We start from the raw sequence: 11,896 nt of genomic DNA, 5'->3' as shown, positions 1-11,896 counted from the left end.
CTTCGAATTCCTGAAAGACCGCATCAAGTCCGAACAGTCTGCGGAAGGAGTCGCTGAGGATGTCCAATCGCCTGGATCGAAGAAAGAAATCACCTTCTCCATGCTTCTTCCCCCAGAGAAGACGACTCGTACTGTCGCCACTCAAGGGCTCATGCACGTGCTCACTCTCGCAACCCGAGGCATTCTGGCCGTGCGTCAGGACAATGGAGATGCAAATGATACGGAGGGGCATGAAGCAAACGACTTTTATGAGGAGATATATCTGAAGATCAGAGAACCATACAACTGAACCGACCAGTCCTGTCCTAATGATACAACGGGCAGCCCCAGCAGCGGCCTTCCTCCGGGCTGGGACTGTGGTCATACTCGACAATTCTACCTGTGCAAGATGGAGTCATTTCATATCTTTTTTTCTTCGCGTGATACTTTCTATCTTCTATTTTCTTATGGCTGTTTTTTATGATTTATGACGCTATCTACGAGGTATGTTTGTGACTTACCGTGGAATACAAAAACAAAACAAAAAAAAAGGCGAGGGGTTTCTCAGACTTGTGTGAGTGCGAGTATGGTTCTGTTTTCTTAGCTGGGATGAATTTCTTTTTTCCTTTTTTTTATTATATTTGCTTCTAAGGTCTTTTAATTCGGGATTTGTTTTCGAGAGCTCGTTACAGTTAGTTACAGTGCATGTTTCTTCCAGATTGCGGAGTACGTGGGGACGAAAGCGGGGTTCGGTTCTGAATCGGCATCGATGGGTTGATGATTCCATTATTCGGAGTTCTTTAGCATTTGCGATACGCTTTCTTTATGTTAATTATCTGTTTCTATCAGCATATCAAGAAGTTGTCGAGTTGTCAAGTTTTGTGACCGCGGTATAGATACATACAAGTGACGGTCATAGTCACGGTCACACGTATGGCCATACAGCGTACGGTACGGTACATACACACGTCAAGTAGCTCGATCATCAAATTCAAAGTGTAGCGAATTCCCTTGACGTGCGACACTAATCAGAACTTTGTCAACTCTATCTAATCTTTAATTTGACGACGTCGCTTGGAAAGCAGAGCGGCACGCCGAAGGTCTGATTCTTTTAAGATGTGAAATACACTTGTCGATGTCAGCTGTACCGTATAGAATCACTGGAGCCTGACTCTGCCTGAGGCCTCGAATCAGCTGCGCGAAAGGAGGCCACGAAAGAAGTAAAGTAAAAAAAAATGACTCACCACCAGCAAAGAGAATTCCAAGTACACTGCAAAAGATGGCAGAATACGACATGGCGTGCAATCATCGAAAGGCTACCTCTATGGGTGTTGGCCTGAATCGTCTGCATTTCGTCCTATCATAACTTACGCTGACAGTCTACTTGTCATTCGTTCAACGAATATTACAAATACTGCCTACACGGCCAGGGTGCTGGCAGCCCTCCCATGCCAAGAGGACGCGGGGTTCCGGTGAATGGCTCAGTTTCATTGTGTGGCCGCGACAACGGTGGGGGCTGCAGGAGGGAATTCGAATCAACGGGCATGATCGAGCTCTCTTTTCATGTCGTCGACGAGCTGAGGCATCGCAGCAGACGAGAACGAGACGTAGCTGGGCGAGCTGTAATGCTGTTCAGCTGTCCGCGGTAAGGTGTAAGCTAAGGTGTAACGTGTACGCCCCGGGGTGGCGGCGATTGGCCATGTGACTCGCTGGAGGAAAATTACGCCGACGCGGCTCGCGTAAGGACGGCCGTGACGCTGTCTCGTCTTGTCCCCGTCTCGTTCCGTCTCCGACCCTTTTCTTTCCTCGCCTTTTGCCTGCTGCCTCGCTCCCCCCCATCACCTTCCCATCCTCCCTCCCCATCGCTCTCGTCTCTCGATCGGCCGTCGTCCGCCTCAGTATCGGCTGTAGCTTCTCCCTTCTTCGTTTCTGCCGGATTTTCCGCCGTCGACCGCAACCATGGGGCGCACGGTCGATCAGGAAGTGCACGCGGCGTTCGTCGAGTTCCGCGCCAAGGAAGACGATAAGGTGCGTTGTGTGAAACCCGTATTTCCTGTATCTGGGTAATATAACAAACCCAGACGGCCAACACCAAACCCCCGATACTGACATCCACGCTTTTCGTGCTTCCAGTGTCTCTCCGTCCAGTGCATCTACTGCCAGCAGATTCGCGCCAAAAACACCTCCCGCCAGAAGCAGCATCTCCTCGAGTGTCCGGGCCTCCGCGGCCACCCCAACGCTCCTCAGCCGCAGGGCACTGCGCCTGGTCCGAACGGCATCGGCCCCGCCAACGGATACAATGCAACACCAAATGGCCCTGCGGCCACCGCGCCTGGAGCTGGCCCTGGGCCGGCAGCAGGGACGATTGGGAACCCTAACGGGCCCATGATGTCAAACGGAGTGAACCCTCCCATCCAGGCCCCGCTGCAGAACATGCAGAACCGCCCGTCGCTGCCCGCGCCAGGAGCTGCGCAAGGTACCAGCGGCACGTCCTCCGGCCCTGTAACCCAGCAGCGTTCTACCAAATCGAAGAACCGACAGAGCACTTCGAACCTCCCGGCGCCGCCGCTCGATGATGTCCATGCTGCGTTTGTTGAATTCCGTGCCAAGGAGGAAGACAAGGTGAGTGTGGAGGAAGCAAATGTATCCAGCAGAGCGAGGGTCGCTGACGGGCGACAGTGCCTGTCTGTGCAATGTATCTATTGCCAGCAGGTCCGCGCGAAGAACACTAGCCGGCAGCGTCAGCACCTGCTGGAATGCCCAACCTACCTGAATGTCATGAAGGACTCTATCCCGGCCAACAATCTTCTCCACACCTTCCCCGAGGGTGACATTGCCCGTTCCCTGCAGATTCCAGTGCCATCTCTGGAGCTGGATTTCCGGTTGAGTCTCAAGATCAACCCGAAGGTCAATGTTGGCCAGACTCACGTCGGCCAACGAGATTGGATCTCGTTCGGGGTGGCCAGTGGGCCGGCAGATGGGGCAAGGGAGTTGTCCTGGTAGGTGGTCTCTGTCGGTTTACGTTCATTTGCAGCAGCTAACTAGATGATTTTCCACAGCCTGGAGGCCAATCTTCCGAGCTCACGGTCAAGGAGTTGGCCACCCAAGTCAGTTATACCTTCATGCTTCAGACGGGGGATGAGAACCCGGGTTATATTGCCGTCAAGGCCACGGCTGGCTGACCGGGGCCAAAGACGTGCTGGAGAAAGTGAACGACCCCAACGTGGCTGACACGATCAATCCCTCAACGTACAAGTATCGGATCAATATGTCGATGGAAACTGGCGACGAGCGGTATTCGTTTGTGAATTCGGTGATGTGGGTTGGGAGCTGCTGCCGTAGAGCCCAAGAAAGTAAGACCATCGCCACTGTCGAGAGTCTATAGGATTTCGCGCTAACTCTGTACAGTCATCTTGGATGCATTCCGCGTCAACTGAGTCATGATTTTCTGCATTGCGGGAGTGTTGCAAGTGTTTCTGTATGGGGATCTGCTTTATGATTGCCGGTGTCTGCGGTGGATTCGGTTCGTTCAGATGCGTCCTCTTCTCGTCTCTCCAATTTTTTGTTCGGGTATATTCCTTTTTTTTTGGCCGGATTACGTCTGTTGTCGTCTCTTAATCTGAATGAGGTGTTGTATGCTTATCGATGTGGATCATGACGAGTCGTTTCAGCCAGTCTGTCCGTTGTTGTCAGTCCAGCAGGTTGTGGGCGTGTTCAAGGTTCGTTATTTTTTTTTCGGTGTAGCAGTTGTCTTTTTTTTATTATTAGTATCTCTAAATCTGAAAGCAATGACGACATTTTCACTATCGACATGACAGTCAGTCCGTACGTAGCTGATGATGACTTTTATCCAACAGTAAATTATCAGCAGATCAATTTATAAAATTGTGGACTATTACAAAAATTGGATTTTTTTTTGTTTCTGTTTTTGGGTGGTGCATGTGCCTTTTATTGCCCTTGTTATGTTACAAAGGTAACATGTATTTAATTTGTCTGTATTTTGTTCGTTCGTGTCTTGTTATTTTTCCGAGTGTGTAATATGTATGGACATAGTGGATTCTGATGCCTAAGGTGTCTATCTACAACATAACGAACAAATTAATTACGGAGTACATGGTTAGGATGTATGAAGAGCTTTGCTTCTCTCTCTTCTCTCTGTCTCTCTTATTTTCCTTTTGACTTGCGTCATATATGCAGGAGTCACCACCCACTCTCAACTTCAACTTTCAGAGGATGCTGCGAGCTCTCTTACGGAGTACTTGCCTATTGTACCCCGTAGTCCTTGTCAAAGTTTCCTGCGTGCTTTACTGCCTCTGCTCGTTCTTTTTGCCATTACTTGTCGGGCTGCTGAAGGAGTCTCGCCTTGCAGAAGTAATTGACAACTCAGTATTTTCACTGTTTACCAGTTCGTTATCAGTACCTACTAGGTAATGAACACACTCTTTCCACCTCCTGTACAAAACACAAATGGTGGTACCTCTTCCAGTAGCTAGATTGGATGGTTATATTGCGGAGGATTGTTCTCATTGACGGTAGTACATGTGTGTTGATGCCTACTTGAAATTAGGTATGTATGTATGTACATACAGTCATAGGCAAGAAAGTTCCACTGTGATCCATGGAGCTGGACAAGGCAGCAGCCATGGTAAGTCTGAGAAAGTATTTGGTTTGGAGTCTGTCTGTCTATGGATTAGAATTGAGAGTTCTAGATGTACTATACCGTCTGTATCGGTCATGTCTTGGCATCTCTCGATGCCCTTCCCTAAGGGTCCTTAGTGTGTCCTGCATCCTAACAGGCGGTGACCACGATAAACAAAGTCGAATATTCTGGCTTTTGTTGATTGAATCCCCTGCACCTGCACATCTACGAATTGTCATGGTCGTTTTTCTGTTTGTTTATACTGTGTGATAATTAGCATAATCGTATTAATACTAATATTAATATTAATACCTGTCTAAAGACTGTCAGTTGCATTCATTCATTCATTCATTCATTCATTCATTCAGCCATCATGCATCCAAGCACTACTCGCATAGATCTCCCGCCAGACCTTGAGGAGAAGACATTCGCCCGGTTCGATGACATGGTTCGTCGAGGGCGTATATACTATGATCATCGCACTGAACCGGGCGAGTTGGTTGTGCATGAGGGGTTTCAGGTACGTCTGCTTCAAAGTAATCTTCTGTGTAGTTTGATGTATATCTGTACGATATAAGGAATTCTTTTTATCAAGTTGCATGTGCTGTAGCAATGGTGATATCACTGTACTCGTGTACTCTACTCCTGTTATTAGGTATGTATATGAGCTAACATGACCAGTTCGAATTCCGCATCGTCCCCTTCCTCAAAGGCAAGCCCGTTCTCGTTGCGGACGATCCTGGCCGGGGCAGCAAGTCTGGATCTGCCTCTGCATCTCCATCTCCATCTCCATCTCCATCGCCAAACCCCTTCCTCAACCCGCATCCCGACGAAGTCATCCTCGACTCCGTCGGCCCCCGCCACCGCCTCATGCTGAACAAGTACTGTCTCTACCGCCCGATGCTGGTGCTGCCGACGAAAGACTTCGCCCTGCAATCCGACGACCTGGACGCCACCGACCTCGCTGCGTCGTGGGCCCTGCTGCACGCCTACCCCTCGCTGCCCTCGCCGCTGGTCATCTACAACCGCGGCGTCAACGGCGGCTCGTCGCAGGGCCACAAGCACCTGCAGCTGTTCCCCGTGCCGCAGCACCCATTCGGCGACGGCGAAGCGGTCGATCTGCTCTGGCCCGCGAAAGCGTCCTCAAGCGACGTCGTCGCGACAGACATCCCCGGCGTGCCGTTCAAGCATTTCGTCCTGCGCATCCCCGCCGGCGCGTCGGCTGACACTATCGTCGCCATGCACGACCGCCTCCTCACCCTGACGCGAAAGGCGCATGTCGACGCGGGCAACGGCCCGGACGCAGACTACAATGTCGCCCTGTCGCGCTCGTGGATCGCGCTCATCCCGCGCACGACGGCCGGCCCGGCCGATGGGCCGTTTGGCACCAGTACGGTGGGCATGTTGGGTCTTGTGGCGATCCGCGATGAGCGTGATAGACAGCGGTGGGAGGAATTGGGGTATACGCGGTTTTTGGCGAGGTTGGGGATTCCAAAATGAACAGGAGATTGAGAGGTGTTCGTTGATTTGCTGGGTAGAGTTGGAGTAGGAGTTGGGTCTTTCTTACGAGACTATATTTAGATGGTATAGATATAGATGTTTAATTCGTTATAGATAGGTAGAAGAGCAATAGAATGTAATTACGGTTTCTAATCTACGATATACCACGCACGAGAATGATTCTCATACGCAACTTAACTTTCTATAGAATCATCGACCCAGGTTCTGCGGCGGTGTCGTCGCAGGTCCTTCCGGAGTGACGTATGCCTGGATTACATGGTCAGCCTTGATAACAGCCACCTTTCGTCACCTGGTCACTTACCTTGGTCATTCCTCCATCCACCACAAAGTCCGTCCCGTTGACGAAGCTGCTCTCGTCGCTGGCCAGGAAGACCACCGCGTGCGCCTGCTCGATGGCCTCGCCGAATCGGCCAGTCGGGAAGTGCACTTCGCGGCGGAAGCGCTTGGCCTGGTCGTCGCCCAGCCAGTCCTGGAGGAGGGGAGTACTATATACGTTAGTAAGGTATCTAATTGATAGCAGGGAGAGACATACTTCAACGGGGCCGGGCACAGCGCGTTAAATCGGAAGCCCTCGCGAGCATGAACAATGGCCAGCTCGCGCGTCAGGGCCAGCACGGCGCCCTTGCTGGCCGTGTACGCCAGCTGCGGCGTGGCGCTGCCCACCAGGGCGACGACGCTGGCGGTGTTGATGATGCTGCCCTTGGTCTTCTTGTGGCGGCGCAGACTGAGCACGGCGTGCTTGCAGCCGTACCAGACGCCCTTGACGTTGATGTTGTGCGTCAGGTCCCAGATCTTCTCGGGCGTGTCGATGGCGTCCGCATCCTCGGCGTGCATGATGCCCGCGTTGTTGAACATGACGTCGGTGCCGCCCCAGCTGTCCTGCGCCTCGACCAGGGCCTTGACGTCCGCCTCCTTGGAGACGTCGCAGCGGAAGGTCTCGACGCGCACGGCGTCCGGCACCAGCTCCTTCACCTTGGCCAGGGCCTTCTCCAGCGCGGGCTCCGAGATGTCGGCCATCAGGACGGCGGCGCCTTCACGGGCGAAGAGGATGCTCGTCTCGAGGCCAATGCCTCTGGTGGTAGCAGGCTTGTCAGCAGGCGTCTCATTGAACTGGTCAACGTGTCACTCACCCTGCGGCACCCGTGATGATGGCATTCTTGCCCTGCAGACGTCCTCGCGGAGGCGTAGCCATGCTGAATGATTGCAAGAGCGATCGATTGTCTGCAAGTTCAATGAGGGGGTTCTCTTGATGCTGTTACTCTTATACTGTCTGGAGAACAGGTGTTTGTTGTGCGGGGCCGCGGGGAACTCTCTTATCTAATCTCTATCCCGATGGAGAAAGAGGACACGATGGATCGATAAGCCTGATAAACTGACCTGCACGCATCTTGTCCGCCTCTCCGTATCAGGACGATCCTCCATTCCTTCTACGCATTCCTCCTTCTGCCCACCGTACGCACAATTGACTGACCATGTCTGACCCCGAGGTCACGCTCGACAATGTCGCGCAGATCCTCGCGCACGACAACAAGGTCAAGCTCGCCGGCCTCGACGTCGACGGCATCCTGCGCGGCAAGCTCGTCTCCAAGAAGAAGTTCCTATCCATCGTCAAGGACGGCTTCGGCTTCTGCTCCGTCATCTTCGGCTGGGACATGCACGACCGCACCTACTTCAAGGAGCTGGCCATCAGCAACAAGCAGAACGGTTACCGCGATCTGCTGGCCGTCCCGGACCTGCGCAGCTTTCGCCGCATCCCCTGGGAGGACAACGTGCCCTTCTTCCTTGTCAGCTTCTTCGATCCTGAGACACGGGCGCCTATCTCGGCTTGCCCGCGCGGCCTGTTGAAGACGGCCGTCGCGAAGCTGGAAAAGCACGGTTACAAGGCCATGGCGGGCGGTATGTACTTATAACAGATCAATCTCGGTTCCCCAGCTCATGTGTACAGCGGAGTACGAATTCTACCAGTTCCGGGCCCCTCAAAGCGCGTACAGCAACGAGCGCAACTCCTCGACGACCGCCTCCTTCCTCAAGAACAATCCCGTCGAAGCGCTTCCGCCGCTGACGGAGGGCATGTTTGGCTACAGCATTACGCGGCCAGTGCACAACCAAGAGTACTACTACGGCATCTTCGACGCGTGCGAGAAGTTCAGATGTGACCTCGAGGGGTGGCACACGGAGAGCGGACCGGGCGTGTTTGAGGCTGTGGGTGTTGCATTGACCTGATGTTGGCGGCATAACCTGACTATGGCGGTATCAAGGCTCTACAATTCAGCGAGGTCAAGGAGATGGCGGATCGCGCGGGTCTCTTCAAGTCTGTATCTGTCCCTGTCCGTCCTCTCTGGATTTACTAACCAGTCGTCTAGGTATGTTGTCAAATCGCTGGGCAGCAAATACGGGATCACCCCGGCCTTCATGGCGAAGCCGCGCGAAGGACTGCCTGGCAACAGCGGCCACATGCACGTGTCGATCGTGTCGGACACGGGCAAGAATCTGTTTGCCCGCGACACGCCGGATCCCTCGCCGCCGTATCCGGAATTGGCTTACCTGTCGGATCTGGGGAGACACTTCCTGGCCGGCTTGCTGACCGGTCTGCCTGATATCATGCCGCTGTTCGCGCCCACGATCAACTCGTACAAGCGGCTGGTCGAGAATTTCTGGGCCCCGGTCACCGTCTCGTGGGGTCTGGAACATCGCGCGGCTTCCATCCGACTGATCTCGCCGCCTACGTCCAGCGCCAAGGCGACGCGCTTCGAGGTGCGGGTTCCCGGGGCGGACGCCAACCCGCATTTTGCGCTGGCGGCTATCATTGCGGTCGGGTGGCGCGGAGTGGAAAAGAAGCTCGAGATCCCCGTGCCGCCGCTGGGGAAGGGCGAGGAGACGGGCAGCGCGAGCGACCAGGGCGCGCGGCTGGCCAGGAACCTCAAGGACGCCACGGAGCTGTTTATGCGACCAGGCAGTGTGGCGCGAGAGGTGTTTGGGGACGAGTTTGTCGACCACTTTGGCGGCACGCGCGAGCATGAAGTGCGTCTGTGGCAGGAGGCCGTGACCGATTGGTGAGTCTGCTTTCTCTCTTTCTTGCTGAGTGGTACTGACGGTGAATCCGTGACTAGGGAGGTGAGACGCTACATCGAAACTGTATGACCCGCTGCACAGTGGCCATCTCGACGAGTGTCACGTGCTTACGGAGCTGTGCGACCTCGGGTGTTTTCTGACGCTATTCGATATACCCATTCTGTGCTTTTGATTGGACTGTTTGTCTGTGAGAGACATGGATTGTGTAGCAATCAACTCGGCATTTTGGATGTGAATTGCCTCGGGCGTGTTGCATAGGGCAGGCTGTGCTCCATCGCCGTATATATGCAGGTGACTATGATCGTCCACGGCTTTGCACTATGCAAAGCAGACCAACCAGCAATATCAATCAATCATTGGTATTCTGCGCATTCTGACTTGTCAATATACAATTCTCCTCCGCTAGTTAGTTAGTTACCGGCAGCTGCTTAGCTAAGCGTCACATGCTGCAGCAGCGTCGGGAAAAGCCGGTATGCACGTGACTATTCCGCGGAGTGGGCGGTGATGTCATCACTTCCCGCGGCTGTTCGGGCTTGCGGGGAAGCTCCGGAAGGAGAAAGAAAGCAGCTGGAAGACAAGATGAGAACGACTGCTATGATGCCATCGACACTGATAGAAGGATGCGGAGATGGTGAAGCCATCAACAGCCAGCTCTACGACGTGCCTGGCAGCGATATCGCCGTGAGTGTATCGTGATGAAGTTTTCTGTCGAGTTTATCAAGATAGAGACATGCACGGAGTAGAGGAGATAGCATGGAGATACGGAGTAGCTTATCAGCATATCAGTGGCGTCAGGACACAATACACAATTCGGCCGAGACACCTGCCTGCTCGATCAGCTTCTCCAAGTTCCGCTCATCCAGGGCCCTGGTAGCCGCTCGATTGGCTGCGGGACGGCCCTGCTTGGACCGCGGTAACCGGAGCTTCTGACGTCGTCGTCTCTATATCAGCTCTCGCTCCCCTCGTCCGGGCGGAGATGGCCAGCGTCTGTTGGATTCTTCTTTGATCTCTCCTGCTGTCTTCGCTTCTGCTACTTCCTCTGCGAATACCACTTCGAGCTGATATCGAACTGCTGCAGGAAGACCAGGATCACGTGGGTGAATCCATCAGACAGCCAGAAAGCTCTCTAACTGACATCGATAGATAGATAGATTTAGACTCTGACGACATGACTTCTGTCGACGCGCAGCTCAAGGACGTCGCCGTCCTCGGCCCCGTCAGCAACGAGGCCCGCAAGATCCTCACCAAGGAGGCCGTCGCCTTCCTGGCCCTCCTGCACCGCACCTTCAATGGCACCCGCAAGGCCCTGCTGCAGCGCCGCGTCGAGCGCCAGGCCGAGATCGACCGCGGCCACCTGCTCGACTTCCTGCCCGAGACCAAGCACATCCGTGAGGACGACACCTGGAGGGGTGCGCCCCCGGCCCCGGGTCTGGTCGACCGCCGTGTCGAGATCACCGGCCCGACGGACCGCAAGATGGTCGTCAATGCCTTGAACTCGGATGCCTGGACCTATATGGCGGACTTTGAGGGTGAGCGCTGGCCGGCAGGAGCAAAAAAACGACACTGCTAACGAGACTAGATTCGAGCGCGCCCACCTGGGAAAACATGATCAACGGCCAGATCAACCTGTACGACGCCATCCGGCGCCAGATCGATTTCAAGCAGGGCAACAAGGAGTACAAGCTGCGGACGGACCGCAAGCTGCCGACGCTGATCGCCCGCGCCCGAGGCTGGCACCTCGACGAGAAGCACCTGACCGTCGACGGCGAGCCCATCTCGGCCAGTCTGTTCGACTTTGGTCTGTACTTCTTCCACAACGCCCACGAGCTGGTCAAGCGTGGCACGGGGCCGTACTTCTACCTGCCCAAGATGGAGTCGCACCTGGAGGCCCGGCTGTGGAACGACGTGTTCAACCTGGCCCAGGACTACATTGGCATGCCGCGGGGGACGATCCGCGCGACGGTGCTGATTGAGACGATCACGGCTGCTTTTGAGATGGATGAAGTAGGCCGCCCTGGCTTTTTCTACCAGAAGAAAGATGGCTAACTTGCTAGATCATCTACGAACTGCGCGAGCACAGCTCCGGTCTCAACTGCGGCCGCTGGGACTACATCTTCTCCTTCATCAAGAAGTTCCGCAACAACCCCAACTTTGTGCTGCCTGACCGGCAGGACGTGACGATGACGGTGCCGTTCATGGATGCGTACGTCCGGCTGCTGATCAAGACCTGCCACCGCCGGGGTGTCCACGCGATGGTAAGTAGTCCGCATGGCTAGGCTCGAGGGTCTTGCTGACTCGTGCAGGGCGGTATGGCTGCGCAGATCCCCATCAAGGACGACCCCAAGGCCAACGAAGAGGCCATGGAGAAGGTGCGCGCCGACAAGCTGCGGGAGGTGCGCGCCGGCCACGACGGCACCTGGGTTGCGCACCCGGCCCTGGCGCCGATTGCGGCCGAGATCTTCAACAAGTACATGCCGACGCCGAACCAGCTGTTCAACCGGCGCGAGGACGTGCACGTCACGGCGAACGACCTGCTGAACACGAACGTGCCGGGCTCCATCACCGAGGACGGCATCCGGAAGAACCTGAACATTGGCTTGTCGTACATGGAGGGCTGGCTGAGAGGAGTGGGTTGCATCCCGATCAACTATTTGATGGTATGTGCCTTTTTTTTTCNCCCCCCCC

General features: G+C 54.6%; 5 protein-coding genes across 5 annotated transcripts; 4 read left to right on the top strand and 1 right to left on the bottom strand.

Annotated features, from left to right (window-relative positions):
* Positions 1-1,938: 1,938 nt before the first annotated feature.
* Positions 1,939-3,161, top strand: T310_8342 (uncharacterized protein; the record flags this gene model as incomplete). The annotated part of the gene is made up of 4 exons (XM_013468879.1): positions 1,939-2,007; positions 2,113-2,601; positions 2,692-2,886; positions 3,039-3,161. 4 exons carry the CDS (start codon positions 1,939-1,941, stop codon positions 3,159-3,161), a joined length of 876 nt encoding a protein of 291 aa, XP_013324333.1.
* Positions 3,162-4,991: 1,830 nt separating this feature from the next.
* On the top strand, positions 4,992-6,118 carry T310_8341 (5',5'''-P-1,P-4-tetraphosphate phosphorylase; the record flags this gene model as incomplete). The annotated part of the gene is made up of 2 exons (XM_013468878.1): positions 4,992-5,138; positions 5,300-6,118. 2 exons carry the CDS (start codon positions 4,992-4,994, stop codon positions 6,116-6,118), a joined length of 966 nt encoding a protein of 321 aa, XP_013324332.1.
* Positions 6,119-6,328: 210 nt separating this feature from the next.
* On the bottom strand, positions 6,329-7,331 carry T310_8340 (Glucose 1-dehydrogenase; the record flags this gene model as incomplete). Its single annotated transcript, XM_013468877.1, has 4 exons — positions 6,329-6,385; positions 6,441-6,624; positions 6,672-7,211; positions 7,270-7,331. 4 exons carry the CDS (start codon positions 7,329-7,331, stop codon positions 6,329-6,331), a joined length of 843 nt encoding a protein of 280 aa, XP_013324331.1.
* Positions 7,332-7,611: 280 nt separating this feature from the next.
* Positions 7,612-9,196, top strand: T310_8339 (Glutamate--ammonia ligase; the record flags this gene model as incomplete). The annotated part of the gene is made up of 3 exons (XM_013468876.1): positions 7,612-8,035; positions 8,085-8,341; positions 8,495-9,196. 3 exons carry the CDS (start codon positions 7,612-7,614, stop codon positions 9,194-9,196), a joined length of 1,383 nt encoding a protein of 460 aa, XP_013324330.1.
* Positions 9,197-9,790: 594 nt separating this feature from the next.
* T310_8338 (Malate synthase) lies at positions 9,791-11,868 on the top strand (the record flags this gene model as incomplete). The annotated part of the gene is made up of 5 exons (XM_013468875.1): positions 9,791-9,892; positions 10,359-10,740; positions 10,791-11,215; positions 11,266-11,466; positions 11,515-11,868. Coding segments are annotated over 5 exons (1,464 nt in total), but the record flags the coding sequence as incomplete, so codon positions are not given.
* Positions 11,869-11,896: the final 28 nt, after the last annotated feature.

Source organism: Rasamsonia emersonii (assembly GCF_000968595.1).
Source record: "Rasamsonia emersonii CBS 393.64 chromosome Unknown ctg1118621760714, whole genome shotgun sequence".
NCBI classification, from domain to species: Eukaryota; Fungi; Ascomycota; class Eurotiomycetes; order Eurotiales; family Trichocomaceae; genus Rasamsonia; species Rasamsonia emersonii.
The sequence above is the reverse complement of the archived record's forward strand: the minus strand, read 5'-3'. Positions and strand labels throughout refer to the sequence as shown.